This window comes from Macaca nemestrina, chromosome 5 (genome assembly GCF_043159975.1).
Source record: "Macaca nemestrina isolate mMacNem1 chromosome 5, mMacNem.hap1, whole genome shotgun sequence".
NCBI lineage: Eukaryota > Metazoa > Chordata > Mammalia > Primates > Cercopithecidae > Macaca > Macaca nemestrina.
In genome coordinates, this window is record NC_092129.1 from 95,817,029 (window position 1) to 95,836,522 (window position 19,494).

The following is a 19,494-nucleotide window of genomic DNA, read 5'->3' on the forward strand; positions in this document are numbered from 1 at the left end:
AAACACATTTCTGTTGTGGAAAATGTGGAAATGTAAACAAGCCAAAAAAACTTACATAATTACCCCACTCAGAGATAAACACTTAACATTTTTGTGTATTTACCCCAGTCTTTTAACTATATATATACGTATAAATGTGTATTTCTATGTGTATTTGCATCTTTTTTAACTTAGCTAACCAATTTTTTAGGTATTTTTTTCATTTATTTGGTTTTTTTCTAAATAGAATATTCTTATTGTGTGTGGAGCTCTTTCAGAAAGAAGTTGTCAAGATGGACCATCATACTATACTTGTCTTCAACTAATCATGATCATTGATTTTTATCAGCTAGTATTAGAATCCGTTAGATATAACAGATTTCCAAAATAACAGTGTCTATAACACATAAGCATTATTTTTCAGACATAAACAAGTCTGAAGGTAGTGGGCTCTGTGATCTTGAAGTAACTGGTCTCCTATTTCTGTGCCGTAATCCCTATTGTATAGCTTCCATTCTCAAAGTTATCCTGTGCTCCAAAATGGTTGTTAAAGTTCCCTTTCATCACTTCTACATTCCAGGCAGCAGGAAGGAAGACATGGGGGTAGGGCAAATAGGCATCCAAGTTCTTTGAAGGAACATTCCCAGATGCCTTTCCTAACAATGTCCACACGTCATTGGTCAGAGTAACATGGTCGAATGGCTACACGTAGCTCCAAGGGAAGAGGAGATCTGCCCTTTTTTATCTGATGACTTTTCTGTCCTAAATAAAATCAGAGTACTATTGCTAAAACAGAAGGGAAGAGTAGAGACCGGCAGAAGATAGCTGTGTCTGCCACAGATGGATCTTCAGAAACTATCAAGTTGAGAAGTCACCAGCCACTGACAAGCCCAGAGTCTCCATGAATCACAAGTATTTCTTCGGAGCAGGGTTGTCTCACTGTAGTGTCAGATGAACCCTACTCACAGGGACATACCCTCACGCTTTGAGGAACCCTTTTCACTTCAGGCATGTTATTAAGGATAGATCTGCCACATTCTGATTGCTGTCTCAAAACTGAAAATTGTTATAATAATGGTTTCATGTCTTTGCTGGTATCATATTTCTAGTCAAGCACTGGTTTTTTATTATTATTTACAGAAATGACTTTGCTAGAAGGATAACCACACACATTAAAATTACCCTATCTTTTTTTGCCTAAATGTAGAACAAATGCTATTGTACATCCTTTGAGCTTTACACAATTTATATTTTTTCATGAATTGTCTTACTTGGAAAGATTCATACTTTCCAGCCTTTTGACAGACTTTGTGTTTACTGTGAATGTACCCTAAACTTTGGAAAATATAATAAATATTTGGTTTACTAGAAATATGTATGATTACAAAAGTATATACATTTCACACTTTGATTCAATAATTAGTATTTAATCATTGAATTTTACTTTATAGCACACTTCAAGAATCACCTAACTTGAACATATATTCCTGTGTTTGTGTAATTAAAACAAATATGACTACTTACTTTTTAATGCCTTTCTTCCTTTCCTCCTTCGTTCCCCCACCCCCATCACATATCAGTGATTTCACTTAGGTAGAGTGTTTCTATGAATATATTTGAAATTTTGCTTCCTCATTACCCTGCAGCTTTGTCTCTGTTCTTTTTATTTTTTCTGCTGATTAAAACCAGTGTGTAGGACATCTTGTGTTTGGTAGTTGTTTGCTCTTTAATCTCGCCTTTTCTGAGCATGGATGAAAAGTTAGGTAGTTCTGCATGCCATTCTGCATGAAATGTTATTAACATGAACTATTTGAAAATGAGTCTATTTTTGTAGTTAATCATTTTCTGTGTTACTGTTTGTGGTTGTTTGCATGTATACTGTATATATGTGTTTTTGCAGCCTATTCCAAGCCTAAACGGGGCCACCGTAAAACCGCTTCATTTGGCAACATTCTGGATGTCCCTGAGATCGTCATATCAGGTATCACAGACCACCTGAGTTGGTCTAATAACTGTGGAACCAGAATAATGATCCCTGGTACTTGTAAAATGCTTCTTGCTCCAATTTTTACAGGACATGAAAAATGGATACCTTGCATGCAGTAATTAGGGAGACTTATTGAAAAACTACATTTATTCTGAAGCAGTCTTGAAAAGATACCTCTGATCTGCAATAAATGAGGATAAAATAGAAGAGAAAGTAAACCTTTTTGGAGAAGGGAGAACACCAACCCAGAATTCTACCAACTTCCTCTCTACTTTTAAGTGAGCACATGAGCTTAAACCCAGACCTTTTTTGCACCCAACAGAAAGAGGAAACTCCTAATTAAAATTTGTTCTTTTCCTTGGCTCCTTTCCTTCCTGAGTTACTGCTTTTGGGGTCCCCTCTAGACTTTCTATCCTAGCCTCTTTCTGTTGGTAGCAAGTGAATACGAAGTTGAGAGAAGAGAGTTGCTAAATAGCATTTCGCCTTAACCTAGAAAACAAAAAGTAAAGCTAAATGAGATGTGCTGTTTTGCAGGGTATCTTGCCAAAGAATCATGTAAAATAATTGGTCAATTCTGATTTTTGTGTATTATCAGGAAAATCTCATAAATTACATGTTTTTATACCTAACTTACACATGGTACTTTAGTGTCTAAAATTGGTAAACTGCTTTATTCTTATGGTGATCATTTCATAGATGAATATGTTACCATTTTTAATAGAAATTTAAATGGCATATTGACCTTCAATATTGATTAATGTGTTATCAAAATGATCATTTATTTATCCCTTTAGGTTTTTCTCTACCTCTTTACCCAAAATCTTGATAAGGAAATACATATTTTCCACACATGTTCATGAGTGTGAGTTAGATGAATTCTTCAGCACGCTGTCTTTTACCTGTGATTGTTTTTAGTAGTGTTGATACTCTAGTTGAATACTTAATGGTTATTTTCTCCTCTACTAAACTGAAAACCATGTGAGGATAGAAACCATATTTTTGTGCATTATTTTTTTGTTGGTGGTGGTGGTTATTATTGATTTTATCAGCAGTTGCTGGCTCAGTGCTTCACATATTAAGCATATTAACATAGTGTTTAATAAATATGTTTATTAAGTAAATGAACAGACTTACTAAGCATCTCCACTGGTGAGGAACTAGCATACAAAAATGAAAATATGAATTATACAATTCTTATGTGCCATTTTGTCTGTACATAACTATTTTATATTTATTTTTCCCTGGTTATCAAAGTGGTTTCTTATTTTACAACATCATCACTATTGCTATTTAAAGAATAGAGTTAACCCATTTTTCACTTGGTGATTTGTACTTATTGAATCTGGACTGCTTTAGAAATTAACAAAGAGATTATTTTACATGGAGATCATTTTACCTCCATGCTGAAAGGTACTGTGTATAAGGGACTAGTACTTTAAAGAGGTGGAAGCATTTAAACTTACATACTGCCGAACTGTGATTCCCTTAAATGTTTGAGGGAATCAGGAAAACTTAGACAGTTGGCAGTATAATCTTATGGCTAAGCATTAAGAATAAATTTATATGTGGCAGTATAGCCCATACTGTACAAGATAATGGGGGAGGGAAAAATAAGGAAAGAATAATAGTTTGCAAATGTCAGGTACAACTGGCATCTAGTAGACAGAAACCAGGGATGCTGCTAAACATCCTGATTTGTACCAGGCAGTCTCCTCCAACAAAGAATGATCTGATCCAGCCCAAAATGTCAACAGTGCTGAGGCTGAAACCCCCCGATTAGATGTTCTTTGTGCCCTACAAAGTAGCTTAAAGTACATATTATTTCACCTTTTTGACAACCTTATAACTAGGTTATCAGATGAAATTAAAGCCGTTTAACAGATGAAGAACTTAGATCTGATGATGTTTAGTAGTTTTTACAGAATCATATAGCCAGGACCATGACCTGGATCTTTGACTCCAAATCACATCCATTTTTTGTTCTTTTGTGTAAGTCAGAGAAGCTAGAGTAATTTCTTCTTGCTTTCTCTTAGTGTTCACATTAAGGAGAGCTCTTCAGCCAGGGAGATCCTCTTTTATGACATTGGGCCTTTATGGAATCAGGTAACCTTAATTCTCTTAATTGCCAGAGCAGCAGTGCTGTTCATGTGAAAATATTATTCAGTAATACCTTTAATTTTTTTTTTTTTTTTTTTGAGACGAGTCTCGCTCTGTGCCCCGGCTAGAGTGCAGTGGCGCGATCTCAGCTCACTGCAAGCTCCGCCTCCCGGGATCACGCCATTTCTCCTGCTTCAGCCTCCTGAGTAGCTGGGACTACAGGCGCCCGCCACTGCGCCCGGCTAATTTTTTGTATTTTTTTTTAGTAGAGACGGGGTTTCACTGTGGTCTCGATCTCCTGACCTTGTAATCCGCCCGCCTTGGCCTCCCAAAGTAATACCTTTTATTAAACATTCTTTTTAGGCTTCTCCCCCCTCAGATATCAAATATTAACTTACTCAGATGCACTTTTTTTAATAGAAGAATACAAGCTGTAGAATTGATACTAGTCGTCATAAAAGCCAGTTATGAATGTGCTCATAGGTAATATTTTTTAATTAAATATAAAAATACCGCCCACCCTTTAGGAATATCTCAGATTTCATACATGACATTTTAATTATAAAGAAGGGTGATAGTTAATTTCCAAAATTTCTTAATACTTTATAGAATTTTTTTTTGTTCTAAGTGGATTTCCCACAAGCTTTATGGTGTTAGCAAATACGTCTTGATATATTCAAACTGTTTAATTAGCATTGAAACCCAATTGCAAGCATTCTTTTTAAATATAGCTTTTTTAAAATCTTATTTATATGGATAAGTAGTTTCAATAATACTTCCCTTTGGCCAAGTGCAATATACTAAGTCTAATGTACTTCTTGGAATGAACTACCTCTCTTAATAAGAGCAATCCTTCAAGCATCACAAAAAGGTTTTGTATATACATCTTTATAGTCACGAAAATGTCCAACCTAGTCATAGATAAAGAAATGCGAAGACCCTAATCTTGTTTTTTGCTTGCTTTTCAAAATATGTATACTATGCCATCAGTCAAATGTGAAAGAAAAAAGCAACTTAGCAAAACAGCAGTATTTATCAATTTAGTAGTCTCTCAGGTCATACAGAAATTAACCTTTAATACCTTAGGACTCCCTGTGGGTCAGACTGTAAAATTTTTTATACCTCTTCTACCATATCACTGGCTCTGAAGAAGAATTGGCAAACCTTTGTATGGTAATCCTTCCTTCTTTCCACTGTCCATCTGCCCTTAGAAGAATGAGCTTTATAGATTAGCCTGGCTCCTTTTTACAGGGAAGACACGCAGCTAAAAGCAAATTACCAGTAGAATGTGTGACATTTTGCTGACTCTTCCTTTGTAGAGGAGGTCCTGCCAAGCGGCAGTGTGCTACCTAAGCAAAGTAAATGTAAATGTGGAAGTTTGTTGCCCAGTATTTAGACCTTTTGAACTACAGTATTCTAATACATTTGCTTGCTGATAAGTTGGAAGGGACTTAGAGAAAAAAATAGGTTTTCTTAAATGTTTTTTGTTAAAACTTGAGTTTTAAAAACCTTATCTTTTCTCCTTTCAGCCAGTATATCTAATTTGTTACACTTACATTTGAAGAAAAGGGAATGGGTGGCAGATTATCGGATTCCTTGAAGTTTTTCTAGGCTTTTTTTGTTGTAGGACTTTAATAAGGGCAGTAAGAACATAGATCTTTGTTTTGCTTGGATTTTCTTTACTTTCCCCCATATTTTCCTTTTGTCACTATCCAAGCTTCCAAGAATCTATTTTTCACCCACCTTCATCTCAAATACACAAATGAAATAGATTATTGTGATTGTGAAACTATATAATACATTCAATGCAGTTCATCTGATGTTAGAAGAATACCTAAGTTTTACATTCCTTTTAAAAATCCAAGTGTCAAAGAGGAACAGGTAGAATGCCTAAATATTACCAAAAAAGAGGAGCAAACTTTTCCAGTTTAACATGTAGAGTAAGAGAATAAGTAGTTAAGAAAGCGAATTTTTTTTTCATGTTTGTAGCTTCAATAATGGAAGATGGGCACTTCTGCTCTGGAGCCTTTGTGTGAGTAGTTATAGCATTTAAGGAAATAAACTGTAATGATAATGCATTCTAAAACCTACTGGAAAAAAATACTGTCATATACTTACCACCTATAAACGATTTAATTAAACATTAGTCTTCTGCACTTCTACTCTGATATAAAATTTGTTGTACATGGTTCATACCTGCTTGTTTGCTTTTGTAAAGTGAAACTAGTTTCCCAAATGTGATATGCAAGAGTAAAATTTTCTAAATTACAGAAATTTTTAATGCTATTATATCATCATAGATAATTCTGAATTTATTTCTTAGTTCAGATTAGATTATAATGTTTGATTTCATTTTAAGTACTTGAAAACTATCCATTCTATAGATGAGCATTGCTTTGAAGTGCTTCAATTTGAGAACCTTGAACATTGTACCTTTTGTTATTTCTAAGCCCAAATAATATGGCATAACATTCGAGAGCAATAAAATGCCTTGACCAAAGAGGATTTTCTGTCTTACATACTGTTCTTAAGGATATGCAAGAGAAGATTGAATATACAAATGTTTTTGAGTCAGATCTTATTGAAATATGTAAGATTTTTGTCTAGTTTCCTGAAGAGCCTGAACTTAATTGATATTTATTGTTTGTAATATCATTCTTAAAGCTAAAAAGAAACCTTAGGTGTCCTTATGATTTCAGCCGCATTTAGATCAAAAACTTAACACGTATTCGCTTTTAATTTCAGTCAAGGACGTTTAGCTCTATTGTATATTGGTTTTTTAACTTTTTACTAAGAGTATGATACGTAGTAAATTGTAATAAGTAGAATGTAGAAAGGCCCAAACGTTTTAACAGAAAAATAGATGGATAGTTAGGCTTCTAATACTTGTATCTTGTTGCCCTCCTTCAGAAGTTTCAAATGTCAGGTATTGGCAAATAAATTACCTAGGTGGGGAGGGTTTTATAGAATGTTTAAACAACTGGAAGCAGAGATACTTTTCAAGGACATGTGAGCACTATTTTGCTTTCTCCACCAGGATGAGAAGATCACTCTTTTAATACTATATTTGGTTCAAGGGCTGGTCGATAACTAATGTTTGTAAGCCTATCTTTAACTGGAAGCATGTAAGTTATTAAATATTTCCCCCAAACTACTGCAGCACCAATATGAAGAGGCAATGAGAGACAGAATTGAGTTTTTCTAGATCTGGCAAGTTCTTACCTAGCACAGGTAGTGTCATTAGCAGTTGTAAGCCTTTGATAGGGATCCTGGGGTTAAGGGGTGCTATATACTAAGATGTACTGTACTAGTTTCTGTATATAGCCACCTCACTTTCAATAAAATTCTGTATTTGTGGCAAATTAAATAGGGAAGTTAATCTAACTTTATAATGAATATTTAGGTGGCCTTTCTGCCATATTGAATAGTCTACCAAGATCACTTTTTGTAGTCTAAAAAAATTCAACTCTAACCTAATAAAGCTGTTTTATTGCAAAGCAAATAAACCACCTGACCGACCTTTCCAGTGAAAGAGCCAGAGTTTGTTGAAATTAGTAAAGAAATATGAAACTTTGGCCACCTAAATGAGAACATATATTTTAAAATTACATATTCAGTTTACCATGAAGCAGTAATGTGATGCTACTATATCATGCTATGCATTTTTTTTTTAATCTTGGGTATTTTACACATGAAGAGAACGGTGTCCCATAATTTGTAATATTCAAAACTTGTGAATCTCAAAATTTCTAACATTTAGGTTAAGAGAGGTCTCCCGGAAAATGTAGTGCTGATTTTTACATGAAGACAGTCTTCAGGAAGTTTTAAAGTAGAAAATAAGAGTAGTGTAAGTCAAGGAAAACTATGAGCTTAACTGATAAGAAAAATTATAGGAGTGACTGTCTGGGATCTAAGCCAGCAGTCTCTGGAAGAACTCCGGGATAACTTTTAAATACCAGCTCAGGAAATCAGTTGTACTTAAAAGAGCAGCTTTTTTGAAGAGGGGCTCTGTCTTAATGACATTACTGTAAAAAGAATGGAACTGACCCCTAAGTTGCTTTCTATTTGCAGGGGGCAGGAGTGCAGATTTAGTATGCACTGGCAATGTGATGTATTCTTAGAAGTCATTCTAAAAAGTGTAATTTGTTCTCTATTATAAGACATGAACATTCCAGAATTCATTACAGAATGAAATACTCAAGATAGCATATGCAAGTTTCAGATTCCTTGATCAGGCATCTGTTTACATCATGCTGTCCTCCTTTCTACTACTTTTTCATCTACACTACCATGTATAATATAGGTATGTACATATCGAAGGACCAAAAAAGGTAAAATGAGTGAATGTCTAAATTAGTATTCTGTTGCAAAAAACTTCAGAATCAATTCAAATTTACTGAGAACACACCCAGTAATTTTCATTTGAAGTAATAGGAGGTTGATTTTTCTTACATTCATATTTCTAAATTATGACTTAAAATTTAATATTGGAGCAACAAGTATTTGTTGATTGCAATCCTGTTTTGCTTTGTCTGAACTATCTGCCAGATGGTTTCTGCCATGGTTGTGCTAATTAAAATGCATTGCCTAACACTGCTTGCTTTGATTCATGTGGTAGCTTAAAGATTTTTCGTTTTATGGCATTTGTTAACTGTCAGCTCTTCTTTACCTTACTTCCTTAAAAGTTTTTACTTCCCCTTTCTCCTATTCTTCCACCTAAATTTGAGTTCAGTTTTTGTTATTGCAATGGTGATGTAATGGTTTATAGACACATGTGTTGGGTGGTTCCTCAGATTCACAAATGTTGCCGTGTTGCTAATCTGAAAAGAGAATTCCAGACACTTTTTCAAGCCTGTCTCATCACCGCTAATTTTAGAAGGAGTGTGTTGAATGAAATGTGCCTAAAATTGCTTATTAGTCATGGTTGTGGGGATCCTTTTTGTCCTCGGGAAACAGGGGTAGTTGAAAGTATTCATAAAAGTGATCTAGTGGGTCTAATTCAATACATGCACAGTTTATTGTTTTAATTTGTAATGAAAAGTTGAAATTTTTGGAATAAAATGACATTTGAAGTAAATTTGAATTCAAATTATGCAAAGAATCATAAAACATAACTTAAAATGGAAAAAACTGATGATGTCTTACATTTGCAAGAGGAGTTACAAATTTGAGTTTTTATATTCACTACATATATTATTCCATTAAACATTCTTATTCCATTGTAAGGTCCTTTTAGTTTATCTGCAGCATAATAATGGGGTCATGTGGGTTAAGGTGCTAAGTTATATTGCTGATTGGTTTTAAAAAGATGTTTCTATGAAAGATTCTGGAAGTCTAAAATTTTAAGAATGAATTCTGTCTACTAATCAGGAAACTACAATTAGAGTGAGTACATGTTCTAAGTGTTGCCACTAGTTGAGAAATTACATAATACAGATTTCAGAGTCAAAAGAATTTTGAGTATTGTATCAGCTGTTACTGAGTATTTTGGTGTTTCCTTTTAGACAGCTGAGCTTTCATGTTAGAAGATACTGCATAAACAGCCTTATTCCCAAATAAAAGTGCTGAGTGAAGCTATTGCTCAATTCATTGTTTTGCTGAGGACTTATATGTGTATAATTCTTTCATAAATTGATTTTTAATTAAATAAATTATAAGCATAGAAGTTTCTAAAGCAGAATTAACAAAATAGCCCATTTCAACAAGCTGTGTATTTGAGAACAGAGTGACAGTTATTAACATCCAGTGGGAAATTAAGAGTTGTTGTTCACAAATAATAAATTACTGGATTCTGACAAAGACTAATGGGGATTAAGTAAGCGTGACTCAGTATAATAAATTTAAGCCTAAGCATCTTTTAGACCCTGAAATGAAAAAGATATTGCTGCCAGTTAAAGTCAGTTGTGTCTTACAACCTGCTAGCTGTCTTGCTGTAAAAACTGTAACGTAAGGCCCTTGAAATAGATGCCGTCATCAGCCCCAGCCCCCAAGCATTCATCTATTTAAACACATGACAGAAGATGGTGGAAGAGAGTTCAGCAGCTATTCATGTGGTAGAAGTGGTTATTGTATTAGGACATACTCTGTTGTAGGCCAGCAACTTTTGAGTTAAAACACTGCAGCTGTTTCTCTTCCTTTCTTTACATCTTTCTCTTCTTTTTTTTTTTTTTCTTAGCAATAAACTCACTTTTTTTTCCCCCCACAAACATTTTGTGTAGATACAAGGAGCAACAAATTCCAACTTTCTGCTGTAGCAATTACTCCCTTTTTGTCTGTTTGAATAGATTTTAGTATTTTACTTTTTTTCTTCTTTTTAAAGGCAACGGACAGCCAAGACGTAGATCCATCCAAGACTTGACTGTAACTGGAACAGAACCTGGTCAGGTAAGACAGTATTCAAATTTTCTATCTTTGAAGAATACTAGGCAGAAACCAAGAATTAACTGTAATCTACTCTGCAAAACTAGTTTTATGAGTTGACCTAAAGTTGTGATAGAGAAATTCATTGCACCTGAACTTAAACACTTAGGGGGGAAAAAACATAGGTGCCATTGTTAATTTAACTTGAAAGATAATTTCTGAAAGTAGGTTTATTAAACTCCATGAAAAAGTAAATTGTTCTTTAGCACTGTATATGTGTTATATGGTTTTTATATATGTTTTAGTAAGTATTCGATTTTATAATGTAATGATTTATCATTAAAGTGTCCTTTAAAGTTAATCATTAGTGTGTCTCCTTTTTACTAATAAGGGTAACAAACATTTCCCCAATAAGTTGCTACTCCTCTAGGGCCACATAGGGCATTGGCATACGTGGAGAACTCTAACATCTTTTAACTTGGCATATCCACTGGATTAATATTTTTTTCAAATATCCTTAAAATAATATTTACTGAGCAAATGTGTAAACTCTCGAAAGCTTCTATTCCAGTTAAGATTTCATTGTTTATATTTCTGGATCCTCCTCTAAACTCTCCTTATCTCTTTATTACTGCTCTGCAGATGATGCAGACAGTGTTATAATTTAAGCCATTACTGATTAGTACAGAGTTTTAACCCACCAGGTATATAAAAGTAGCTCAATCATTGTTTTTTCTATTATTCAGATTAATACACTTGACATATATAATTTATTATATACTATATTCTGTAAAATGAATGAAGATTAATTATGAGGTGTTTGTTTTCAGCTGTATAAGTTTTATGAGAGCAGCATAAAAGTAATGAAATTAATGAAGTAATGAAATTATTATGTATTAAGAAGTATTAAGCATTAAATTATTCAGTATTAAGTAATGAAATTATTACTTCATGATCCATATTTTTATAAAATTTTACCATTTATATATTAAAAACAATCTGATGTAATTTATGATAATGTATATTAGTACTTGTCATCCTAAAAAGGTATTTTATTATTATATCATTTTCATAATAAACTTTAAATTTTGGAGATTCTTTGTAGTCATTAATAAAAAAGCCTTTTATACCCATCAACTTAACCAGCTTACCAAAAACCACTTCAAATATTTAAGTGGTGAATATCCTTGATCTTCATTTATATCTGGAAATATGTTTATTTCACAAAATGCTTATAAACACACATATATAAATAAAATATATATAGACACATTAATTTATTATGTTTTGTGATACTAGTGACTCTAAATCTTGATTTCATTATTTAATGATAGTTTTTTTCGGTATATCTGTTTTGTTAAGACCCCAGAACTTTTGGCTGAAGTTTCCCATTTTCTCCCCCTCAGATACTTAAAAGTTGTAATCAGCCCATTTAGTAACAGATAGTTTGACATCTGCTATTTGCTTTGATTTTTTGGAGGCTTGATGAGCTCAGCCTTTTAAACTCTGTTTACTATTGCCACTGATATTCCAGTTATGAGAACTTCTAGCCAAGTGTTGGACTAGGAATGAGAAGCTTGCCCTAAGACATATCAGGAGCAGCTACTAGTTTGAAAGCTTTTCTGTAGACTCTAGAATAAAGGTGTTGCCATAATTCAGGACTGATCTTCCCACACCAGGTCTTACTTATTTCTTCACAAGTTCCACATTATTTGAGATTTTGGTTGTTATCCTTTTAATTCACAATACCTTCAGGTAGTAAAACGCTGGAACTGAGGCCAACTATGAGTGTGGGACAGTTATTTGTGGAACTGTCATAGACCACTCTGAAAGATTTGGGGTGAGGGAGAGTTTGATATGGCAGTAAAACCTGTTTTGAAACAGGTGATATATGACCATTGTGTAGCCACATTTTAAAACTGATCCACTCTTTCAAAATTATTTCTGTTATAACCTTAAAATACCTAATGTTCAGCTTGGCATGAGGGTGGCAAATACTAATCCTAATGTGCTATGAAAACATTTCTCCCAAAAAGTGTATGATAAGTGACCATTAAGTCTTTTAAATTACTCACAAAGATAATATTCATTTGAGGAAGAAAAGTATTCACAATATGTGTTTTCAAAATTGGAAGGTGCCGTCCTTTTTGAAGTCTGGCTAAGTGTGATTAGGCAGATGCTCAGAGTTAATTTCTTTTTCTTTTTCTGGCCATGGGAATGCATGAAGAAAAGACTCTGGCCCACTGAGTACAATCATCAGAGAAGAGAGAGAGAACTTCCTAATAAAATGTAATAACATTACATCTTGTAGAGGAAAGTAAACTGATTGTACTGTGGCTCTTGACTCAAAACATAATCTTAGTAAAATCACTTAGAATTTCCAACTGTAAACTAAAATTAAATTGGTTTTTCTGCTGCCATTCATTTGAGAGGAATAGTAAATGAAGCAAGCTTCTTAATTAAAAGTAATGATATAAGTATAGTTGTAAAAGATTGCATTCTTACAACATACAACTCACTTTTAAACATGGTTTTTTCATTAATTCAGGAAGCTTTTTAAACGCTCAATAGATGTGACTTCCTAGAAGCTTTGAAAAGATACTGAGAAAGAAAAAAGCAGTCCCTGACATCCAGGAACTGATTTGACACTGTGGCCTCACTGTTGTTAGAAGCTGGCGTTACTCTCAATGACTGGCTGTCAGGGCTAGACCATGTTACTGTCTTATTGGACATAATCTCTCAGAATACCAACATCAGACAAGATAATGCTGAGCCCATGATAAAAGGAGACAAAACAAGACTACATCGGAATGTTTTCTAAGCACAGACAAAAACAAGGTCACTGTGCCACCCACAAAATACTTAACATTGTCCTCTCCCAGCTATTAAGAGTGACTGCTGCTTCTGTACCTATTACAGCTTGGTCCTCACTCTGGACTGCCCTCCCTGTGGAATTGCCCTTGCTTTCTGACAGCAGCCAATCTGGAATGAACCCCTCCTTCCTTAGAGTTTCCCCAAAATCACCCAACCAAAGCCTAAATTCTATAATACATTCTTTTTCTAAAACCCTCTTACTGATACAACCCATGCTGCCCCATGGTAAGCATTCTCCTTCACTGCAATAAATATCAAACCCAACTCTTTCCACTATTGGTGTGTTCCTGGCAGTCTTTGGCTAGAGGGCTTTGACAATACCAATAAAGCCTAGTCCCCAAGCACCTCATTTGGAGAGATCAGACTTATGCCCAAATCAATTAGAAAACTAGAGTAATAACAGCTTCCATTTGTTGTGCACTGACTTTGTGCCAGATAGGCTCTTAGTATACATTATCAGAATGTTAATCCTGTTATCAGGATCTTAATCCTGTGAAGTTGGTACTTTTTCATCTCATTTGCAGCCAAGTAAAGTGAGGATGAGAAAAACTGACCTAAGTCTCTTACTTCCTTATACTGCCAGTAATTCTTATAACCAGGTTTTGTATCCAGACCTGATTCCAAAGCACACAAACTCTATACTCTAATCGTTCTATCTTGCATGTGAAACTAGATGTGATGCATGCTGTTATAGCCCTAGATCTCTTACATTTGGGTATTTTAGCTTCTAATAGTCTGCATTGTCATTAATTATTTAAATAGTTGTTAAGTGATGATGAATTGTAGCTGTGTCATATCATTGAGCAAGGTTAACCTATCTTGGTAATAAATTTCTACCGACGACCGCACAAATTTATGTTTTATACACCTGGGTAAGCCATTCTGTGTTTCACTAAAACAATATACATTCTTATAAATGCCTGAATACCACTTCTGGAATTGTATTCAGTATAGATCTATATTCAAGAATTCTCTTAGAGGGGGCTTCAATCAGTGAAAATTATGACTGCAAGATGATACAGTTATGATTATTTAGAGAAGTGGACATATTACATTTCCATATGGACCTTATAATCTACTTTTATTGTCAAATATGTGACTTTGGGCGAGTTCCTTAATTTCCCTGAGCTTCTGCACCCTTATCTACAAATAGGGACCATAACACCCAGCTCCCAGAGTTCTTAACAGAGGTGAAAGTACCAGGGCACACAGTAGATACTAATCCATGTTGTATGCCGGCCTCTCCACAGTGTGCCTCACCGGGCTCTTGACGCCACTTCCTTGCTCTCATGACAGTGTGTTACCATCCAGAAACAAAAGGAAAATAGCACTTGGAAAGGGAAAGAAGTAAAACCCACCAGTGTTGTTTCTGTTCATAAGGAAACCTTGTGTCGAGGATCATGGAAAGGATTTGCTTTAAAGGTCTCGTCGCATATTGAGTGATATTAATATACATTGTTATTACGTATTTAAGGGATGTGATTTATCATACTACTTTTGTCCATCTTCATTCTGCACCTCCTTTTGTGTAAACAAATGTTCTGTTAAACTCTAAATCAAAAACTTACATAATAGTTTTGAATAATTCCTTCTTCATACTATACCTTTCTATTGGAGAATAGACACCTTTCTTTTTTTTCTTTTTTTTTTTTCTGAGACAGAGTCCCCCCGTCAACCAGGCTGGAGTGCAGTAGTGTGATCTCGGCTCATTGCAACCTCTGCCTCCTGGGTTCGAGTGATTCTTCCACCCCAGCCTCCCAAGTAGCTGGGATTACAGGCGTGTGCCACCATACCTGGCTAATATTTTTTTTACTTTATTTTTAGTAGAGACAGGGTTTCACCATGTTGCCCAGGCTGGTCTTGAACTTCTGACCTCAAGCGATCTGCCTGCCTCAGCTTCCCAAAGTGCTAGGTTACAGTCGTGAGCCATTACGCCCAGCCTCTGTTGGAGAATAGACACCTTTCTATTGTAGAAGACCATGTAAGAATAATAAAATTCTGAAATTCCCTTATGAAACACTGTAGTGAAGCCAAAATTAGATCAAGCCTACAGACCTTTAGATTAGAAAGAATATTTTCAATACAACCTTCATGTATAGATTTAATTATCTGTGACTACCATAATAAAGTACCCATGGAAATCCACATTACCAACTTATACCCATTTTAAAAATATTTATATTATTGAGAAGTTACTTTAGCAAAAATATCATATAAGTCATCATTTAATCTCTGTGTTTTGTGCTTGTATAATTTTAGCTACTAAGATTTCTGAGGGTATTAAATAGGTTTTAAATGTCAGTCTAAATAATAACACTGGGCGTAAATTCCTGACTTATGAAAATATTTTCCTAGTCTTTCAGGTAAGATATTAAAAGCTGAGCCTTATTTTTGTCTGTAAAATAACTTCCAATTCCTTTTTATAAATATAGGGATAAATTTCTGGTCAAAGGCCAATTCTAGTTCATGTCTACTGATGGTAGACTGCCCCTGCGGTTTAAATTTGGCTTAGTATTCTTTTGCTGCCTTAAATTGCTGTGTTGCGTTTCTGTACTCTTGGAACCACTTTCATATCCAATCCTTTTAGTAAGTCAGGTTTGCCTATATCTCTTAAACTTTGCAGTTAATGTGGGGATAGAATAAGTAATTGTAAATGTCTTAAAGGAAGGAGCAACTTAAATGAGTTTCAATAGTTTGAGAGCATTTGTGACTCTTAGAATTTTATCAGTGATTTTAAAAAATAGCTACTATAAAAACTTCTTTGGTAGTTGGTTACAAGCAGTAACATAAATTCAGCCACAGACTACTTTTGAATTTTTTGGTTAATTGTCAGACGTTATGTGTTCCTCTTATTTGTGTCTTGTATTATTCACATATTCAAAAACTACAGTTATGCCTTGTTTTTAAATATTTCCTTAGTTTTTTATACAAACGTATTAGCATATTATTTATTGAGATAGACATTTCTTAAAATATAAAGATTTGTTTATTAGTTTATGGATTTAAATCTAACTCTATGCTGATCTAAAGACAGTTTTGAAACTTGCACTAAAAGTGCGAGTCTTATATTTCTTAGTTTCATAACTGTTAGAAATGACAAGGGGGACAAACAAGCATGCATAGAAGGTGTTAAGAGTTTCTTGGAAAGTAGAAGGTAAAAAGAAACATGTAGCAAAGAATCGTTTTGCAAAAGATTTAAACTTAAGGAGTAGTACTGTGAAATTCGTATTAGGGCCAACTTATTTGTTTTAATATTGCAAATGTTCAGTGGCCTCTTTTTTAAATATACTGAATCCATTCTCATTTTTAAAACCTAATTATTACTTCTACTGTATCTTGTTGATTTCTCACAACTGATACTGATTGTCACATGTCACAAACATGTTTCTCTTTTTAAAATGTGCATTAGCAATACACTGACCCATAAATATGTACCTACTATATACCCACAAAAATTAAAAATTATTTTTAAAAAAATGAGAGGAAAACAAAGTACCTCTCACTGTTTATTATCCTGAATCCATTGTGGGTTTTCAAGGCCTGAAATCATAGAATTTTAGCACTATATGGAACACTTCTCATCACATTCTCAACCCAGCCCCAACCCCTCTCTAGATAAAGAGAGGTTGAAGTGATCTAAAGCAGATATTACAGCATAATTAGAACTCACATACGATGGATTCTACTCAAAGGTACTTTTGTATTGCATTTCGTTTTACTTGTTGCAGTCTTGAATTTGAGTGTTTTATGTTAAAGCTAGATATGAGATTCTTCATGAATTTATTTTATGTTTTATTTTCTATAACTCTGTGTACTTTTTAAGTTCTTTTTAAGTCTCCTTTTTGGTACTCAGTAACACATCAAGGACTTTTTAAAAAGTCCTTATGAAATCCATTTTGGAGACTGGGCGCAGTGGCTCACACCTGTAATCCCAGCACTTTGGGAGGCCGAGGCGGGCGGATCATGAGGTCAGGAGATTGAGACCATCCTGGCTAACAAGGTGAAACCCCGTCTCTACTAAAAATACAAAAAAAAAAATTAGCTGGGCACGGTGGTGGGTACCTGTAGTCCCAGCTACTCAGGAGGCTGAGGCAGGAGAATGGTGTGAACCCAGGAGGTGGAGTTTGCAGTGAGCCGAGATCACACCACTACACTCCAGCCTGGGCAGCAGAGCGAGACTCCGTCTCAAAAAAAAAAAAAAAAAAAAAAAAGGCCATTTTAGTTTCTGTATCATTTGAAAGGTTTTAATATATGAAATATTAATATGTAGATAAGAATGCATATAATATATAAGTTATGAAAATAATAAAATGAACACTTGTGAACCCACCACCCAGCTTAAGGAATGGAACACTAACAATCCCAGTGAGGGTTGGTCCCTGTGTGTTCCTCGCCTGTGACCTTCCCTGTCATTCCCCCACCAACCCTCAGTGCCACATTCTGTCATATATCATGTTTCCAGATATTATAAATACCTTTTATCTGATTAAGAAATCCCCTTCCCACTGGGCACAGGGGCTCACACCTGTAATCCCAGAACTTTGGGAGGCCAAGGCAGGAGGATCGCTTGAGCCCAGGAGTTCGAGACCAGTCTGCACAACATGGGCAAGACCCCATCTCTACACAAATATATTTTTTTAAAAAATTAGCCATGCATGGTGCCGTGAGCCTGTGGTTCCAGCTACTCAGGAGGCTGAGGTGGGAGGATTACTTAGCCCAGGAGGTCAGGGCTGCAGTGAGCTGTGTTGGTGCCATTGCACACCAGCCTGGGCAACAGAACAAGACCCTGTCTCAAAAAAAAAACAAAAAAACAAAAGAAAGAAAGAAAAAGAAATTATCTTCTCATACATAGAATTTAAGTTTGTTAAATGTATTTTTTATAAGTAGATGTTAAATGCTTTTTCTGCATCTGTTGAGGTTTTGTCCTTTAATCTGTTGATGTAATGAATTGTATTAATGGAATTTCCTAATGTCAGATGAGTGACCTTTGCAGTCATTTGCGAAGTTGGATAAACCAAACTTTTTAATGATTTTTATTGCTTGTACACTGCCACATTATATTTGCTAATATAGTTTTTAGAAATTATGACTTTTGTGTCTCTTTTTATTTTTATTTTTTTATTTTTATTTTTTGGAAGTGAGGTTCAGTTGTAACTTTCTTTCTCACACTGTCCTTATGTATTGATTTTTACTGCCTTCACAGAATGAGTCAGAAAGTTTCTTCTTTCTTTGTTTAGGATAATTTAAGATTGGGAAAATCCTTTTCTTGAATGTTTGATAGAACTTACCTGTAAAACCCTCCTCTGTGCTTGGTATTTTCTATAATGTATAGGAATTTTGGAAACTTTTTTTTTTAAGAATGTGTTCATTTTTATAGTATTGTCTCTGATTTCAAAATACTATCTTTTACTATTTTTCATTTTGGGAGGCGAATTCTTTTTTTTAACTAAGGTCTCTAGCTTATAAATTATCAGTGTTTCTGGTTTTTTCATATATATATTTAGAGTTAAATATTTTCCTCTAAGTGCTCTTTTAGTCGCATCCCCAAGTGTTAGCATGATCATGTTAAAATTCAGTTCAAGTATTTTCTAATGTCCCTTTTGTTTTCTTCTTTGACCAATGAATTATTTAGAAGTGTTTTTCAAAACAAAAGATTTTTAAAGGTTTTGAAATCAGTATAAAAAGTAATTAAATTATGATACTGAAATGTTTTTAACTTTTTTGAGATTTGCTTTATAGCTTAGTACATAATCAGTTTTCATAATCAGTTTTCATCAGTGTCCCATGAATGCTTAAAAAGAATGTGTATTCTTCATTTGCTAGGCATAAAGTCACTTATGTTTAGATTAAGCTTGTTTTTTAATGGAGTTCAAGTTTTACTGTGTGTGTATGTTTTATTTTTCGATCTCCTTTTATATAATTTACAGAGGAATATTAAAATATCTTACTGTGGGGCTGGGCACAGTTGCTCACACCTGTAATCCCAGCACTTTGGGATGCCAAGGTGGGAGGATTTCTTGAAGCCATTAGGTCAGCCTGGGCAACATAGCAAGATCCCATCTCTACAAAAAGTTTAAAAATTAGCCAAGTGCAATGGCATGTAACTGTAGTCCCAGCTACTCGGGAGACTAAGGCAGGAGGATCACTTGAGCCCAGGAGTTTGAGGGTACATCCTTGAGTTTTTTTGCTTTATCTGT

At 34.5% G+C, this 19,494-nt stretch overlaps 1 protein-coding gene across 3 annotated transcripts in view; it reads left to right on the plus strand.

The window, feature by feature from the left end:
* LOC105496641 (mitogen-activated protein kinase kinase kinase 7) overlaps positions 1-19,494 on the plus strand; it is a 73,019-nt gene that overhangs the window by 41,212 nt on the left and 12,313 nt on the right. For 2 of the 3 annotated variants that reach the window (XR_011623535.1, XM_011767173.3), the window contains exons 12-13: positions 1,880-1,960; positions 10,383-10,447. Coding sequence is in view for 2 of the 3 variants with exons in the window: in XM_011767173.3 (XP_011765475.1) it covers positions 1,880-1,960; positions 10,383-10,447 (146 nt within the window). In the remaining variant the exon portion in view is untranslated. The remainder of the gene's footprint in view (positions 1-1,879; positions 1,961-10,382; positions 10,448-19,494) is intronic. The other variant, XM_011767181.3, reaches the window with a different exon arrangement.